The sequence below is a fragment of the Mya arenaria genome, chromosome 9, assembly GCF_026914265.1.
Source record: "Mya arenaria isolate MELC-2E11 chromosome 9, ASM2691426v1".
NCBI lineage: Eukaryota > Metazoa > Mollusca > Bivalvia > Myida > Myidae > Mya > Mya arenaria.
Genome location: NC_069130.1, coordinates 9,183,850 through 9,202,746, shown reverse-complemented (window position 1 = coordinate 9,202,746; position 18,897 = coordinate 9,183,850). Strand labels below are relative to the sequence as shown.

Here is an 18,897-nt window from a genome sequence, read left to right as displayed (position 1 = left end):
TTTCTTCCATCTATTCTAAAACTTATAATTTTATGTTTATTTTTGTTTAACAAATGTATTGTGATTTAAGGTGACAGCCTAACAGCAATCATTATCAAATAAGTACAACATTAATTATTATAGTACATTTTCTAAATTGTACCCAGATTTATTGATTGCATTTCTAATTTGAAACACATAATAGATAAATATATATTTTAGAAGTTTTGTATAATTGGTTCTGCTGCTTCATTATTAAATGAAATACTATCCATTGAAGGCTACACTAAGCCTTCTTTAAGCCCGCCCCATAGTACACAACTCTGTGTATTGATCTTTATCTGTATTGCCTCCTGCTGTCTTTCAAATCTCAGATCTGTCAGTGTTTGACTTACCGTTTTATTTTGATAACTTTTTAAATCATATTTAAAGCATTATAACAATGCTTTAGAGTAAGAATAAGAGTAATGTTAGTTATTATTAATAATATTCCATTTATATGATTTATATCCTACAACATAAATGTAATGTTACTTTATTTGTTTATTATTAACTTCTCATCAGTCAAATTAATACATTGGCTATGCACATATTGTTTATGCAAGAATTGGTTGTGTATTAATAGGACAATGCTATTTTCTACTCTAAATGGTGTCACCTCCAAATGGCCCCGAGCCAATAAACAAATACACAGGAAATTGGCCCCTGCAATGACACTAGTGCAATAAACAAGGAATAAGGAATACACAGCAGAGAATTAACATGACAATCTTCTTAAAACTAGGCAACTCAATATTTTTTTTTTACAAATTTTGTTTTAGAGAAGAGATGTTAACAAATATGTTTTTATAAAAGATGGAAAATATTTTATATTTAATAATTATATTTTGCAATTGCATTATAAATTAAAAAAAAAACTACTTCGTTAGGACACTTTTCATCATTTGTTAATCAAATTGTTAAGAGTAGAGATATTATATATTGTAGTAATAAACTACAGACTACATTAGTTTATCCATAGTGCACAAATTGTTCACTACTAGTGCACTCCTAGTGAACAAGAGTGTAAAGTTTGGTCTTAACAGTACTGCATGTACGGTACAAATATAAGCAATTTTAATGGTTCTAATATACATTGGCCTTAATAACATCATCTAGAAAATTTGAACGTTAAACAGTGATAAGTTTAAACTGTATGTTCGCCGGCACGTGTCCGTAGCTATGACATCCATATTGTATAACATTGACCTTTACGTGTGACCTGGACATAAGAACATGCGGAACACACTGGCCCATAGTGTTCTTAAATTATGGAAAGTTTAAAAAAAAATACCATCAATAAAAACAAAGACAATAATATTACGGATGTACACACAGCCATTGCGACTTCTATAAGCCGGAATCAGACCTATGTGGTGGTGGTATTCTTGATACCGATGTTAGGTACGCCGGATTCCGGCCCATATTGGTTACATTCTTGATGCCGGTGTTAGGTACGCCGGATTCCGGCCCATATTGGTTACATTCTTGATGCCGATGTAACGCAGGATTCCGGCCCATATTTGTTACATTCTTGATGCCGATGTTAGGTTCGCCGGATTCCGGCCCATATTGTTTACACTCTTGATGCCGATGTTAGGTACGCCGGATTCCGGCCCATTTTTGTTACACTCTTGACGCCGATGTTACGTATGCTTGATTCCGGCCCATTTTGGTACACATATCACTGTAAAATAATGATACCTAAACAAAATACTTGCCGAAAGAAAAACACAAGTAGTTGTATGTATTCGACAGATGTTATATAAATTTGAACAATCATAATTGGATATTAGCCCAGGCATATAATTTAATTAAATAAGTTGTTATTTTAGTCAAAGAAGTCCGCTGAAATCTTTTCTGGTATTTGAATGCCATATCTTGTCCAGTGGGTGTAAGCCATCCCACTGAAAACAAAACTCCTTTTGCGTTAAAACAAAGGATAAAATATATTCAGTGAAACTATCTTATAGTTCTCTATTTCTTCTATTTTTTAAAGCAAAAAGGTATTATATACACATTGAACATTTACAAGAGGGACCTGTCCAGGTGCGGATCAGCCTTCTTTATTCCAGGTAGTTTTGGGAGACCCTTATTTCCTTTGGGAGGCTGTTTCATACCTGACTGGCCTCAAAGTGGAAAGAGTTTTTTCAATATTTAGTAGTTCTTACTGATGGAACGTCTACACAGTTTTGGTATCTCTGATTAAAATTACATGTCTTAAAAGTTACAAGGTTTTGAACATATTCTGGTGAGATACCATACAGACATTTGTAAGTTTCAATAGCAATGTATCTTACCCTGTTCAAATGTAATGTTGGCAATTGAACTCTAAGAAGAAGATTTTCGTAAGTTGAGGTGTAATCATTAAAAACAATTTTTAAAGCTCTGATTTGAATCTTTTCTTATTTTTCTGTGTTGGTCTAAGCCACTTAGACTCTCCTTTATAATATTATCGTGGATGACAGTTAGCGACGCGTGTTATTCGAAATTATTTGAAAAAGTCACTTTCTTTAAATTACATTATGTTAAAACAATTGATTAGTTTGATAACAGTTAAAAGCAATCTCCGCCTCAAAGTTTTTCAAACGTTACAACCTCTATTTAAAATCTTTGTTTGTAGTCACTACTTGTTAGTAGTGTCTAGTTGATTGTAGTGTCTAGTTGATTGTAGTGTCTAGTTGATTGTAGTGTCTAATTATTCGCACTGTTTAGTTGTAAGAAGTGTCTACTTGTTAGTAGTGTCTAGATGTTTACAGTGTCTACTTGATTGTAGTGTCTACTTGATTGTAGTGTCTAGTTGTTTGTAGTGTATAATTGTTCGCACTGTTTAGTTGTTAGTAGTGTCTAGTTGTTAGTAGTGCCTACTTGTTAGTAGTGTCTACTTGTTTACAGTGTCTACTTGTTAGAAGTGTCTACTTGTTAGTAATGTCTACTTGTTAGTAGTGTCTAGTTGTTTACAGTGTCTACTTGATAGAAGTGTCTAGTTGTTTACATTGTATACTTGTTAGTAGTGTCTAGTTGTTAGTAGTGTCTAGTTGTTCACATTGTCTACTTGTTAGAAGTGTCTACTTGTTAGTAATGTCTACTTGTTAGTAGTGTCTAGTTGTTTACATTGTCTACTTGTTAGTAGTGTCTACTTGTTAGTGTTGTCTACATGTTAGTAGTGTCTAGTTGTTTACATTGTCTACTTGTTAGAAGTGTCTACATGTTAGTATATTCTACTTGTTAGTAGTGTCTACTTGTTAGTAATATCTAGTTGTTAGTAGTGTCTAGTTGTTTACATTGTCTACTTGTTAGAAGTGTCTACATGTTAGTATAGTCTACTTGTTAGTAGTGTCTACTTGTTAGTAGTATCTAGTTGTTAGTAGTATCTAGTTGTTAGTAGTGTCTACTTGATTGTTGTGTCCTGCTGATTGTACTGTCTAAATGTTCGCACTGTTTTATAGTTTTTAGTGTCTAGTTGTTTACAGCGTCTCGTTGTCTAGTGTGTTTAGTAATTTGCAGAGTCTAAAATGTTGTAGTGTATAGTTATTTGAAGAGTCTTTATAATTGCAATGTATAGTTGTTCGTGGTGTGAAGTTGTTCGCAGTGTCCAGTTGTTCGCAATATCTAGTTGTTTGAAGTGTCTAGTTATTTGCAGTGTATAGTTGTTTGCAGTGTTAAGTTGATGGCAGTATCTAGTGTTTTCAGTGTCTTGTTGTTTGCAGTGTATAATTGTTTGCAGTGTTTAATTTTTGGCAGTATCTAGTGATTTGAAGAGTCTTTATAATTGCAATGTATAGTTGTTCGTGGTGTGAAGTTGTTCGCAGTGTCCAGTTGTTCGCAATATCTAGTTGTTTGAAGTGTCTACTTGTTTGCAGTGTATAGTTGTTTGCAGTGTTTAGTTGATGGCAGTATCTAGTGTTTTCAGTGTCTTGTTGTTTGCAGTGTATAATTGTTTGCAGTGTTTGTTTTTTGGCAGTATCTAGCTGTTTGTACTCTCTAAGTGTTTACATTGCCAAGTTGTTCACAGTGTCAAGTGGTTCGCAATATATAGTTGTTTGCAGTGTCTAGTTGTTTGCAATGTCTAGTTCTTCGAAGTGCCTAGTTGTTTGTAGTGTCTCGTTGTTATAATTGTCTAGTTGTATGGAGAGTCTAGTTTGTCGCATTGCCTATTGTTTGCAGTATCTAGTTGTTTACAGTGCCAAGTTGTAAGCAGTATCTAGTAGTTTGCATTGTCTAGTTGTAAGCAGTATCTAGTTAATTGCAGTATATAGTTGTTTACACTGCCAAGTTGATCGCAGTGTCTTAGTGTTTGCAGTGCCAATTTTTGTGCAGTGTCCAGTTGTTTACAGTTTCTCGTTGTTCACAGTATCTAGTTGTTTGCACTAACATGTTGTTTGCAGTGTCTCGTTGTTCGAAGTTGTTCACACTGCCAGGTTGTTCGCAGTTTCTATGTGTTCGCAGTATCTAATTGTTTGCATCGCCCATTTGTTTACAATGTCTAGTTGTTTACACTGCCAAGTTGTTCGCAATATATAGTTGTTTGCAGTGTCTAGTTGTTTGCAATGTCTAGTTCTTCGAAGTGCCTAGTTGTTTGTAGTGTCTCGTTGTTATAATTGTCTAGTTGTATGGAGAGTCTAGTTTGTCGCATTGCCTATTGTTTGCAGTATCTAGTTGTTTACAGTGCCAAGTTGTTCGTAGTGATTATATGTTTACAGCGTCTCGTTGTCTGCAGTGTCTAGATTGACGTAGTGTCTTAGTTTTGGAAGTGTCTATATACTTGCAGTGTATAGTTATTCGCAGTGTCAAGTTCTTCTCAGTGTCTAATTGTTGCACAGTCTAGTTCATTGCAGTGTCTTTTTGGTCGCAGTGTCTAGTTCGTCGCAGTATCTAGCTTTTTGCAGTGTCTCGTTGTTTGCAGTGCCTAGTTGTTTGCAGTATCTATTTGTTTACAATGCCAAATTAATCGCAGTGTCTAGTTGATCGCAGTGTCTTGTTGTTCGCAGTGTCTGGTTGTTTACAGTGTCTAGTTGATTGTAGTGTCTAGTTGATCGCAATATTTATTTGTTCGCATGGCCTAGTTGTTTGCAGTGTCTAATTGTTTGCAGTGTCTAATTATTCGCCGTATCTAGTTGTTTTCAGTGTCTCGTTGTTAGCAGTATCTAGTTGTTTGCAGTGTCTAGTTGTTCGCAGTGTCTAGTTGTTCGCAGTGGCTCGTTGTCAGCAGTTATTAGTTGTTTGCATTGTCAAGTTGTTTGCAGTGTCTCGTCGTTAGCAGTATCGAGCTGTTTGCAGTGTCTAGTTGTTTGCAGTGTCTAGTTGTTCGCAGTGTCTAGTTGTTTGCAGTGTCTTGTTGTTAGCAGTATCTATTTGTTTGTAATGTCTCATTGATCGCAGAGTCTAGTTGTTCGCAGAGTCTAGTTGCTAGCAATATCTAGTTGTTTGCAGTGTCTCGTTGTTCGCAGTGACTAGTTGTTTGCAGTGTCGTGTATTTTGCAGTGACTTGTTAATCGCAGTGTCTAGTTAATTGCAATATCTGGTTGTTCGCAGTGCCTAGTTGTTAGTAGCGTCAAGTTGTTTTCAGGGCCTAGTTGTAGTGTCGTGTTGTTTGCAGTTTCTAGTTGTTCGCAGTGCTTAGTTGTTAGTAGCGTCTAGTTGTTTGTAGGGTCTAGATGTTTGCAGTTTCTAGTTGTATGCAGTGTTTAATTGTTCACAGTGCTTAGTTGTTAGTAGCGATTAGTTGTTTTCAGTGTCTAGTTGTAGTGTATTGTTGTTTGCAGTGTCTAGTTGTTCGCAGTGCTTATTTGTTAGTACCGTCTTGTTGTTTACAGTGCCTAGTTGTTTGCAGTGGCTAGTTTTTCGCAGTTTCTAATTGATCACAAAGTCTAGTTGTTCGCATTTCCTAGTTGTTTGCAGTGCTAAGTTGTTGTATGTAGTGTATAGTTGTTTATTGTGTCTAATTGTTCACAGCGTCTCGTTGTCTAGAGAATCTAGTTGTTCGCAGTGTCAAGACTGTAGTAGTGCTTGGTTTTTGGAAGTGTCTATATAATTGCAGAGTATAGTTGTTCGCACTGTAAAGTTGATCGCAGTGACTTATTGTCGCAATGTCTAGTTGTTAAAAAAATCAATATATTTGCTGTATCAAGTTGTTTGAAGTATCTCGCAATTCGCAGTATCTAGTTGTTCGAAGTATCTTGCTGTTCGCAGTATCTATTTGTTTGAAGTATCTCGCTGTTCGCAGTATCTAGTTGATTGTACTCTCTAGTTGTTTTGAGTGTCAAGTTATTTGTATTCTCTGCTTGTTTGCAGTGTCCAGTTGCTTGCATCGTCCAGTTAATCGGAATGTGTAGTTGTTTGCAGTGTTTAATTGTTTGTACTATTTAGATGTTTGCAGTGCCTCACTGTTTGCAGTATCTAGTTGTTTGCAGTGTCTCGTTGTTTACACTGCCAAGTCGTTCGCAGTGTCTTGTTGTTTGCATTGTCTAGTTGTTTGCAGTATTTAGTTGTTTACAGTGCCAAATTGTTCGCAGTGTCTAGTTGTTTGCAGTATCTAGAAGTTTGCAGTATCTAGTTGTTAACAGTGTCTAGTTGTTCGCAGTGTCTTGTTGTTCGCAGTGTCTAGTTGTTAGCAGTATTTAGTTGTATGATGAGTCTTGTTTGTCGCAGTGCCTTTTTGTTTTCAGTATCTAGTTGTTTACATTGCCAAGTCGTTCGTAGTGACTATTTGTTCGCAGTGTCTAGTTGATCGCAGTGTCTAGTTATTTGCAGTATCTAGTTGTTTGCAGTGCCTTGTAGGTTGCAGTGACTAGTTGTTCGCAGTATCTAGTTGTACGTAGGTTCTAGTTGTTTGCAGTGTTTAGTTGTTCGCATGGCCTAGTCGTTTGAAGTGTCTAGTTTTTCGCAGTGTCTAGTTGTTCGTAGTATCTAGTTGTTTGTAATGTCTCCTTGTTAGCATTGTCTAGTTATATGCAGAGTATAGTTTTTGGCAGTACCTAGTTGTTTCAAGTATCTAGTTGTTTACAGTGCCAAGTTTTCGTAGTGACTATTTTTTAGAAGTGTCTATACAATTGCAGAGTATGGTTGTTTGCAGTTTCAAGTTGTTCGCAGTGTCTAATTGTCGCAATGTCTAGTTGTTGAAAAATCAATATAATTGCAGGGTCTAGTTTTTCGCAGTGTCAAGTTGTTTGCAGTATTTAGTTGTTTTGTAGTATCTCGCTGTTCGCAGTATCTAGTTGTTTGTACTCTCTAGTTGTTTGAAGTGTCGAATATTTTGTACTCTCTGGTTGTTTGCAGTGTCCAGTTTTTTGCAGTGTCTTGTTGATCGCAATGTATAGTTGCTTGCAGTATCTAGTTGTTTGTACTTTCGCAGTGTCCAGCTGTTTGCAGGGCTTAGTTGTTCAAAGTGCCAAGTTGTTCGTAGTGCTTAGTTGTTTGCAGTGTGTATTTGTTCGCTGATTCTAGTTGTTCGCAGTGCCTAGCTGTTTGCATTGTTTATTTGTTCGCAGTGCCTAGTTGTTCGAAGGCCTTGTTGTTTGCAAAGGCAAGCTGTTTGCAGTGCCTAGTTGTTCGCAGTGCCTTGTTGTAAGCAGATCTATTTGTTCACAGATGTTAGTTGTTCGCAGTGCCAACATGTTTGCAGTGGCTTGTTGTTCGCAGTGCCTAGTTGTTCGAAGTGCCTAGTTGTTCGAAGTGCGTAGTTGCTTGCGGTGTCTAGTTGTTTCTTGTGTATGTATAACTGCACTTTCTTGTTGTTCGCAGTGTCTGGTTGTTTGCAGTGTCTAGTTGTTTGTAGTGTCTAGTTGTGTCTATATTTATTCGCCTGTTTTCTAATGCTGGAACAAATGTGTAGTCGTACCAATGCCATTAAATAGGAAATTTTGTGATTATTATTATTATTATTATTATTATTATTATTATTATTATTATCATTATTATTATTATTATTATTATTATTATTATATACCAGATTTTTATAATAATAATAATAATAATAATAATAATAATAATAATAATAATAATAATAATAATTATAATAATCACGAAAATGTGATGTTTACAAGAAAGAGGTATAACCATTACCAGTATATCATCTTAATTATGTTCTTATTTGTGGATACTCGATTGTGGAATTCAGCAACATACGTTAGCCTCTTCACATATTGTCGAAATGGTTTTAGAAAGGCAAAATATGTTCATCTTTAATGAATACGATATGACACACTTATTGAATTTCTTAAAGCAATCGATGTTGTATATATAAATATCATTTGTTTAAAGGTAAGTTATGACAATGCGGTGCTTTTACAAAATGTGTGTCATTTTAATTTTTTAATGAAGAATTGAAGGGATGTGTACGATTTAGATTTCAATATAGTGATTCGTTTGATTGTAAAATATCAAACAAGGTTTAGATATTTCACCATTTCAATATTTCTATTGCTTTTTATTCACAAAAGATGCATCAATTGCATAACACATTAAAAACACTTTTATAATATATTAATAAATTTGATATTGTTAAATATGTATTTATACCGTATTTGCAAATACAAAAAACAACAGATTATGAAAGCTAGATCATATGGTGAATTGGCAAAATTCCTATTAAGTCATACCTGTTCTGATCGGGTATATCAACACAGAGTTGGTGTTCTATTGTAGTTGATACAGTTCACAGCTCGTCATTTTCAAAACTTGATTCCATGAATGTATTACTTCCGTGGCACAGTGACTCAACGTTATAAAAAGATGTGGGTAACAATAGTTTTTGACACACAAAACAGAACAAGATAACACATTCAAAAAGTCTTCAAATTAACCAATATTAACTGTCACGGTGATCAAATGACTAACTTCTGTTTAATTGCGGTTATTTCATACAAGCCACCATGATGTAGTCAGAACTTTGTTCGAGTAAGCTTAATCATAAGCGGATCAGTAATTAATATCATATTGTCTAGTTGTTTTTATTTCAGACAAGTTATGGCTTCGAATGAAAATCCAACTGTACCAATGCAAGTAAGTAAATTAATATTTGTTACAAAACTATCGTATTTGAAAAAGAGCAACATTTTTTAGAACTTTCTTCTTATGATGTGCTTTGCAGCGTCGATGTTATGTTTTATGATATATTTATTTTAGAAATGGTATTTCGTCAACATAAGTTTGGGTTCTTTGAAGTCTTGTACTTGAAATTAACTAGATGCCATCCTTAGTGTTTATTTCAAACATGCACAAAGTGGCGCAGCGTATTTTTGATCTCTTGCACATAAAACCATAAAGCTTAGAAATAGATGTACACTTTGATTAACGGCTCTCGCTCCAAGCACGCCTTCAATCATGCTTGAATCAGCTATATCTAGGTTCACAAAGAACAAAATAAAAATCAGAAAACTATAGGGTAGATGTATGCCTTATATAGTGACGATCTACTGCTGAATAAAGTTAAACATTTATAAAAGAAATATATTTATGTTAGTCTTCATTTGATACGAGCCATACTTAATTATTATTTTCCAATGGAAATCGTCACGTACCCCAATTATAGCTATGAACTATTTAAACTATTTGAACTATTTATTTAGACTTTTCACTTCAAACAGTTTTATACACAACAGATGCCTTACAAACTACGTGCCTTCTGCTTGTCTTAATTCCGTTGCTGCACGTCTCATGATACTAGTGTACACTACTATTTCAGACAACACCGACAGACAATCCAAATGAAGCCCCGCCTATGACAACACCTGGTAAGTAAAACAAAAAAAAAACATATCTAAAGATACACAATAAACATGCTTAGCAATTTCGTGAACGGTAAACTGAAGTGTTTTGCACTGTTTTAGTTTTCATTTCAGATCAATCCCAACAAAAGGTTTTAACAAAAGAAGACGTATCGCCGTCCCCACAAAGGTACGAACATTACGTTTGGCAGTGTCTGTCTGTTTTATATCGGTTATCACTTAATTAATTACTAATAAATATTGGTATCTCTTTCTGTTAAATTCAAGGTATTTTATAACAACATGATATTTATCACTCTCGTTGGCGCGATGTTGCGCGAGATGGTGATCTTATTGGCTGCGGGAATAGAAAAAAAACGGAGGAAAACAAAATTTGTCCATCTAATAATTGAGAGAGCATTCAAGATGAACTTGGATGAAATTGGACAAACGGTTGTATAACCTGAATAAAAAGTGTGATTATTTTCTTTACTTAAACAGTTCAGACATTATGCATACACCTGACCAAACTTGATATGGATTGAATAAGAAAGGTTTAAGTTTGAGAGCAAACATAGCGAATCTAGTCAAGTTTTAGCGAGTCATGAGCAATAACTCTGGAATAAGAATGCGATCTTTTCAGTTTATTGAAACAGGTTATTTCCCTATTACAAACATTAACCATTTTGCTCACGATTGGATATCAAACGCTCGTATACGAGAGGGGACAACGGGAATAGGTCAATCTTTGACAATTTGGGTGCTATAACCCCTTGAGTGAATAGTTTGATTATGCTTTGGATCGAACTATTGGGCAAATCAACTTGAAATACAATGCCCATAAACATTATAACTCAATGCGGTACTTGTTAGATAGTAAATGCTTAAGTGAGGGAGAAATCAAGGCCAACTTGGTCAAAACTCCAGGGTTTATATTACGATCAGAATTGTCTTTCTAAATATGGTAATGATTGGATAAATTATACTCTTGTAAGCAAGCGGACAAAGTGAATTTGAGATATTAAGGACCATAGCAGAGAGTTTATATTGTAATCCGGCTATTGATCAAATTAGTTTTGTAAATATGGGATACATGCGTCAAGATAGAGAACCGAGACAAAAGTGATAGCTTCAATGGCGAACATGGTTAATCTCTCAATCCGAATTTGGAAAGTTTCTCTCGTAAGTGGAATTAACATTTATCAATAATAATAATTTATTGACTTTTGCGGAGATATTATGACACGTTTCATATGCGTACCGGTTCTTAGTACTAATTTTCCGGGGTGTTTTTTGCAGACCAAATAAAAAACCGACTGTATCATCAGACAGCATCGGAATTAAATCAATTGATCTAGCTTGCGAAGTGGAACAAAATCAGGTAGGTTATAATGATTTGTTATAACGATAGATCTAATTTGATTTTTAACAGTGCAATGCTTTTAAAGCCTGTTCATTACTGACTTATCCTTTAAAGAAAGAATTAAAATATTTTATGTAAACATACGATTGAGTGCTTAGGATTTTGGTTTTTGGGATTAGTTTGAGGTTATTGTTATTGATGGTTATAAATATGCCCGAAGTGGACCCGCTTTTGATAGTTTGACGCAAACCTTGAAATTTTCCTCTTCAGCAGGTATGTGATTAGACCCAATATTCATGAGCGTCTTGAGTCTGAGATATAAAATTTTCTCAGAAAATGATATGTAATGTATTTGTTAACAAAACAAAATCAATTATAAAACAATATATTTGTAACAGATAAAACACATTCTACCACCATTGCTGCTCTGATAGAAACTTCACGACAAAACCAGATTTTGAAGTTTTGAGACACAGACATAAGAATTTAGTGAATAGGTGCCTGAACAAGCCTTAATGAACATTTTCTACATTAACAAATGCGATTAAATAAATGTTTAGTTCTGAAACCTGATGGTAAACCTTTTAAATGTGTGGCAAATGCAGTGACGCTTTAAATCGGAATTCAGTTTTATATCAATTTTATACAAAAATAAATATTTATTATGTTTTATGATTATTACTATACCGAATATGTTTGCTAAATCAAATTTGTTTCTGAACACGCCCGTTTTTGTAGATTTGCCTCAAAAGCGTAATGCCTCTACTGTTGTAGCAGATCAGACTAACAACTCCAATACATCTGTTTCTGTTTTTTTTTATCATTGTGGCATTTGTATTGAGCTGGGAGCTAGAACAGTATTTGAAAACTGGACAAGCATTTGTAAAAGATGAATATACAAATATATGTCGATGAATATTCAAGGGTATTCTGAATGGTGAACGTAAAACTGGTTTGTGGACCCAATGGATGTAATGCGAATCAATCCTTAACCATTGTAGGGCGGGGTGGGAGGGGGTGCAAAATTGCAAAACTCAGAAAAATGTGTTCATGCAGATATATTTTCACACAAATTATTAACATTCAGTGTGTCTGCTATCGCAAACAGGTTGTTGGACTTTGATCTAGCCTTGCAAAACACGAAAAATCTAATTCCTTCGAATACCTCAGAATGAAGTATGAAGTTTTCTTTAGCCATTACCATGAATATAACCCCCAAAAGCACATGTAAACATTAATGGGTATGGATGTTAGACAATAGAATGAAACAAACACATTATTTAACACTGAAATCCTTTTTTTTAATGATCGGAGATATCTGTGGGTAGAAATACCCTACCCACTATTAACAACACATGTTTAGGCTGAATGAACCCCCACAGATGTAGTGTTTTGAATTCGTTATGTCGAGCAACAGCAGACACAACATAACTCATCTGTGTAAAAATGTTAAGGTCATACAAAGGTTAAAGGTACGATATTAAAAAATATATAGATCTGGACAATTGTTATGAATTCAAAAGTATAAATATTTTATCAAACATTGATTCGGAAAATGACTTGAAAAATGATATATTTCAATATGTTTATGTCGGTTTTAAATTTGGCTTTTCGTCTGTCTTTGAGACGCGAATACGTATCATAAAATTGAGTGCTTAACTTTCAAAATTTAAGCTAACAAACCACGTTGCATTTTAGCGCATTTTTGGTTCTTATTTTTAAAATGTTTAAAGCAGTTATGCAAACAACTTTAAGGGTTTTTCCAAGGTCATAAGTTGATAGAGAAGGCCAAAACCAAAAATATGTTTGCGAAAGCAATTCTGATCTTAAAAAAAACATACTTAAGGAGTATATCTCTGAATAATTATACTAACAGTTACGTTATAATTAAACGAACGTCTTACATAGAAAAATGACTATATTTTAAAGTGATTTGCATCAAGATGATTCATAATTGGTAAATAGTGGCGTTACATTTGTATTATTTTTCTTTTTAAATTTTGATTGTTATCGTAAAAACATTTGCTTACACAACATACTTGCAAATGTTGTGTATTAGCCAACGAATTATACCCACACGACGTTGTTTTGATGTCTAAATTCCATTCGATCGTTATTTTAGATATCATGGTACTGGTGTTTGATACCTTTTCAGACTAGTGTGATAGATGATCCAAATAATGACCCGCCCAATAGTCTGGGTAAGTACATATTTTGTTGAACAATATATACAATCTAGAAATACATTATATACATAACCAGGACTTTGATGAAATGTGATATGAATTTTTTATTTCATGGTTTATTTTAGATCCAATGTCGTTATCAATTGAAGGAGAATTGTCATCTCATAAAAGGTACGTGCATTTAAGATAATCATTGTGCACGTCCATAGTAAAACTAGCACTTACATCATAAATTGTTGACGAGAGTGTCATGTTTTTTGGTAAAATAGTTTTGGTTGTTTTTGTCTGTTTTTGTTCGGTAATAAATTAATAAATCAATCGATGTTTTTTTCTGTTTTGTTAGATTTAAATTAATTTACGTCGACGTTAAAACAAGTTATTACAAGAATATATTAATCACTATCGTTTGAACAATGTTGCGCGAGAACGAGGTGGTATGCTATGTGTAAGACACACTTGTTCGGTGTTTTTACCACTAATCAATCTCACATACAAATTGTTGTTGCATTTGACTTCACCCTTATGCGCAGCAAAATGGTTTTTTATGTCTTTAGAGGTGGTCAAACATAAGAAATATAAGGCCAATCACTCCAAAGAGGATGTTGTATTATGTCTCGCTATCAAACTTGTGCAAAATGTGATGTCTACATACATTGCCATTAAGTTTAGCAAAAGTAGGACACAAAATATGTAAGGAAGCATAATATGTAAATTTGGTTAAAGGGTTGTACGTAATAACCTACATGTAGAGTGTAAAGACGTTCTTTACTGAAACAGTTCAGATGTTATGCATATTCATATGATCAAACTTGGTGAGGATTGGATTTGGTCATAACTCTAAAGTTGATATAGTGATCCGGTAATTTTCCGAAACAAATAAATATATTTTGCCCATTAATATTGACACCAAATTTGGGAGATTCGATAAAAATGCTCAAGTAAGAAAGCGGACAAAACAAATTTGCTTTCTTTTTGACATATCAAGGGTCAGAACGAAAGTTTCTGATACGCATTCATGGTTTTTAACGATACATGTTGGGATTACCGTAAGTGAGATGATCTTCCAAATGAACCAAAATAGGCTGTTACGGGGCAATTATTCAACGCAACGTTATAGAAGTAATGATGTTATATGTCCTAGTTTATTAAGTTCTTTCGCAAGAGACTTCAAAATAAAGTCAAACTATATTGAAAAAATAAATAACTTGAAAGATTGACACTAATTTTCTTTGCTGTATTTTAAGACCTAATAATACTTCGAAGGAAAACCCTTCTGTTTTGCCTGCCAGCAGGGATTCTGAACCATTTGATCAATCTAGCAAGGAGGAGCTATCACAGGTAGAATATTTTCGTCTGTTCTTAAAACAAAGAACGTTTCTCAAACTACAAAATATCAGTGCAACAATATGTTGTTTTCAGACAGAAAAAAACTATTTTGTTAACAATCGAATCTTCGAATACTTATACCAGCAAATGTGTAAAAAATGTCGATCTTGTACTGTTATTAAAACTGATATGTTTCAGGATGTTTTTTTTTTGAAAATCATAAACCATATATCTTACTTTCTTATATTTTTGATTTTGAACTTAATGCATTTGCATAAACAGCAGTTGTCTTTTAAATCATCGAATTAAAGCCACACTACGTCTTTATGTTGGCTGAATTCCTTCGAGGCGTATCATTGTTTATGCTTCCAGTGTACGAAACTATTTCAGACAAAAAAGACAGACAATCCGAATCCAGTTCCGCCTCTGAAAGGACCTGGTAAGTACATGTCTTGTGAAAAAAGAGGTCAAAGATGGGAGTACTTTCTGTACATAATAATAAAATCAGTGAATTTTGTACTTAAGTAACCAAAAAAAAATTTGTTTTATTTCAGATCCATCACAACCGATACCACAAGAAGATCCATCACAACTGGTACAACAAGAAGATCCATCACAACTGGTACCACAAGAAGATCCATCACAACCGATACCACAAGAAAATCCATCACAACCGACAACAAAAAAAGATCCATCCCAACTGATACCACAAGAAGATCAATCACAACCGATAACACAAGAAGATCCATCACAACCGATAACACAAGAAGAGCCATCACAACCGATACCACAAGAAGATCCATCCCAACCGATACCACAAGAAGATCCAGCACAACCGATACCACAAGAAGATCCATCACAACCGATACCACAAGAAGATCAATTCCAACCGATACCACAAGAATATTCATCACAACCAATACAACAAGAAGATCCATCACAACCGATACCACAGGAAGATCCATCACAACCGATACCACAAGAAGATCCATCACAATCGATAACACAAGACGACCCATCACGACCGATAACAAAAGAAGATCCATCCCAACTGATACTACAAGAAGATCAATCACAACCGATAACACAAGAAGATCCATCACAACCGATACCACAGGAAGATCATTCACAACCGATACTACAAGAATATCCATCCCAACCAATACCACCAGAAGGTCCATCACAACCGATAACAGAAGAAGTTCCTTTACAACCGATACCACAAGAAGATCCATCACAACCGATAACACAAGATTCATCACAACCGATACCACAAGAAGATCCATCACAACCGATAACAAAAGAAGATCCATCACAACCGATACCACAAGAAGATCCATCCCAACCGATACCACAAGAAGATCCATCACAACCGATATCACAAGAAGATCCATCACAACCGATACAACAAGAAGATCAATCACAACCGATAACACAAGAAGATCCATCACAGCAGATAACACAAGAAGATCCATCACAACCGATACCACAAGAAGATCCATCACAACCGATACCACAAGAAGATCCATCACAACCGATAACACTAGAAGATCCATCACAACCGATACCACAAGAAGATCCATCACAACGGATAACACAAGAAGATCCATCACAACCGATACCACAAGAAGATCCGTCACAACAGAAACCACAAGAAGATCCATCCCAACCGATACCACAAGAAGATCCATCACAATCCATAACACAAGAATATCCATTACAACCGATACCACAAGAAGATACATCCCAACCGTTACCACAAGAACATCCATCACAACCGAAAACACAAGAAGAAAAATCACAACCGATACCACAAGAAGATCCATCAAAACCGATTACACAAGAAGATCCATCACAACCGATAACACTAGACGATCCATCACAACCGATACCACAAGAATATCCATCACAACCGATACCACAAGAAGATCCAACACAACATATAACTCAAGAAGATCCATCACAACCGATACCACAAGAAGATCCATATCAACCGATACCACAAGAAGATCCATCACAACTGATACCGCAAGAAGGTCCATCACAACAGATATCACAAGAACATCCATCACAACCGATACAACAAAAAGATCCATCACAACCGATTACACAAGAACATCCATCACAACCAATACAACAAAAACATCCATCACAACCGATACCACAAGAATATCCATCACAACTGATACCACAAGAAGATCCATCACAACTGATAACTCAAGAAGATCCATCACAACCGATACCACAAGAAGATCCATATCAACCGATACCACAAGAAGATCCATCACAACTGATACCGCAAGAAGATCCATCACAACAAATAACACAAGAACATCCATCACAACCGATACAACAAAAAGATCCATCACAACCGATTACACAAGAACATCCATCACAACCGATACAACAAGAACATCCATCGCAACCGATAACACAAGAAGATCAATCACAACCGGTACCACAAGAAGATCTGTCACAACTGATACCACAAGAAGATCAATCCCAACCGATACCTCAAGAAGATCCATCACAACCGATACCACAAGAAGAATCGATTACAAGAAATGTGTAAGTGTTCTATAAAAACGATCATATTTTGTATCCGTAGCTTTAACTAACAGACTAGCAATCCCTTTATACTAGCGGTTTGTGAAATACCGGCGCCTTCAATTTCACATACTTTGAATGACTATATAATAGTAATATTGTTTAATGTAAATCAAATACGCTTACCTTGCACTTCTTCGCGAATTTATCGATACACGCTTGTTGCACATCGGAAATATACATACGTTCTATATTTTTTCTTAGTGATTTTATGTTTTGTTAAGATTTTATCTCACAAACCTTAATCATAAAATGCGTTTAACATTATACATGTTTAGTTGTGAGTCATTTCCTCTATGGAGAATTTCAATCTAAGGTAAGTTATTTTTTGTCAGGGTAAATGTTAAAAAATAGGTCGTTCGGTTTACATAATGCTTTCTTTACATATGTTAGATATTCCTACTTTAACTGCCGAATCGATAGAAATCCATGTATTTTTGCTACCATGATGATTTGCATTGCTTGGAGCTCTTCTTGTGGCAGCCACATGATTGTCCCTCAATTCTTTGGTACTTCTATCATTTCGATTGGCACTGCGATCACTAATACATATAAAACATTATAATTTTAATTAGGCTATCGGTATCACTTCTAAATCCCTCAGAATATGCATTGAAAAGAGTAAAGTATAGTCAAACTAGATAAATAAAAATAGCCATCTTGAGTAATATAAGAGGGTATAAATATTTATATGAAAAACCACAGAAACAAGTTCAGTAGCCAAAAGTTTAAACAGAAAGCCATCACTTTTTTGAGAGAACCTCCTTTACCCACGTAACATTTAAAAAAGCGTTGTTGTTTTATGGAGGGTGTGAGGGGGGACTCGGGCTAACTAAGCGTTGCAACTTCTAAGTGACGCCGCTTTTAAGTAGCCCTCGATAAAAATTGTATAAACTATTGTCGTTAAGGGTCTGCAGCGATGAAAAAGTCAATTGAAGGACCAAAAATCTAAAAGATTGAAAAACTCAACTTCTATGTAGTTTTGAGGTTCAATATTTAACAAGCATGACACATATATCCGATGCAACATGAAAAGCAGTAATTAGGAGTTGAACATTTTTTACGAAATAATATTTTGTTAGATTTCCATTCAAAAAGCATTTACGCTTTCCCGGAAATGTCGTAAAGCAAAAATAATATGTTTGTTAGTCAAATTTATCGGGACTGCCCCATCAACAATGCATGTGGGTTTGTGTTGATTGGAGCTTTTTTTAAAAAGATATATGCATTTTTGTAACCCGGAAATGAATTTCATCCGGGAAAATTCATTTTTTTTCTGAATAACATTCTTATTTGACAAAATATTATCAAGATCTTTCAAGACAATGTTGGATAAGTATTCTGTGGCATTTTGACATAATAACGAAGTACTTATGTCGACAGACTTTTTCGTCATAATGTGAATGCGTTTTGATCCATAATCTGATAAAATCTTTTAAATTTGTTTCAACCCCAAAAAAGATCGTTTCTCAAATCTAAATAAAACAACCATTTTTAAACGTTTTAATTTTTGACCTTCCCCACCCACTTTTGAATTGCTACCGGCCCTTAACATTGACATTGAATATAATAATGTTATATCGAATAAAGGCTGGCAAAGAAAACAACAATAAGAAAACCCACCAAAGTGGGTTATAAATTATTCTTCAACTTACAATACCAACGTTAGATGAATGCTCTTTAAACATAT

At 34.7% G+C, this 18,897-nt stretch overlaps 1 protein-coding gene across 5 annotated transcripts in view; it reads left to right on the top strand.

Annotated features, from left to right (window-relative positions):
* Positions 1-18,897, top strand: part of LOC128203407 (uncharacterized) — a 67,262-nt gene that overhangs the window by 34,792 nt on the left and 13,573 nt on the right. For 4 of the 5 annotated variants that reach the window (XM_052904818.1, XM_052904813.1, XM_052904816.1 and 1 more), the window contains exons 8-16: positions 8,979-9,021; positions 9,704-9,752; positions 9,849-9,915; positions 11,025-11,106; positions 13,244-13,289; positions 13,400-13,445; positions 14,519-14,612; positions 14,991-15,039; positions 15,155-17,168. In XM_052904818.1, the coding sequence (XP_052760778.1) occupies positions 8,979-9,021; positions 9,704-9,752; positions 9,849-9,915; positions 11,025-11,106; positions 13,244-13,289; positions 13,400-13,445; positions 14,519-14,612; positions 14,991-15,039; positions 15,155-17,168 (2,490 nt within the window). The remainder of the gene's footprint in view (positions 1-8,978; positions 9,022-9,703; positions 9,753-9,848; positions 9,916-11,024; positions 11,107-13,243; positions 13,290-13,399; positions 13,446-14,518; positions 14,613-14,990; positions 15,040-15,154; positions 17,169-18,897) is intronic. The other variant, XM_052904814.1, reaches the window with a different exon arrangement.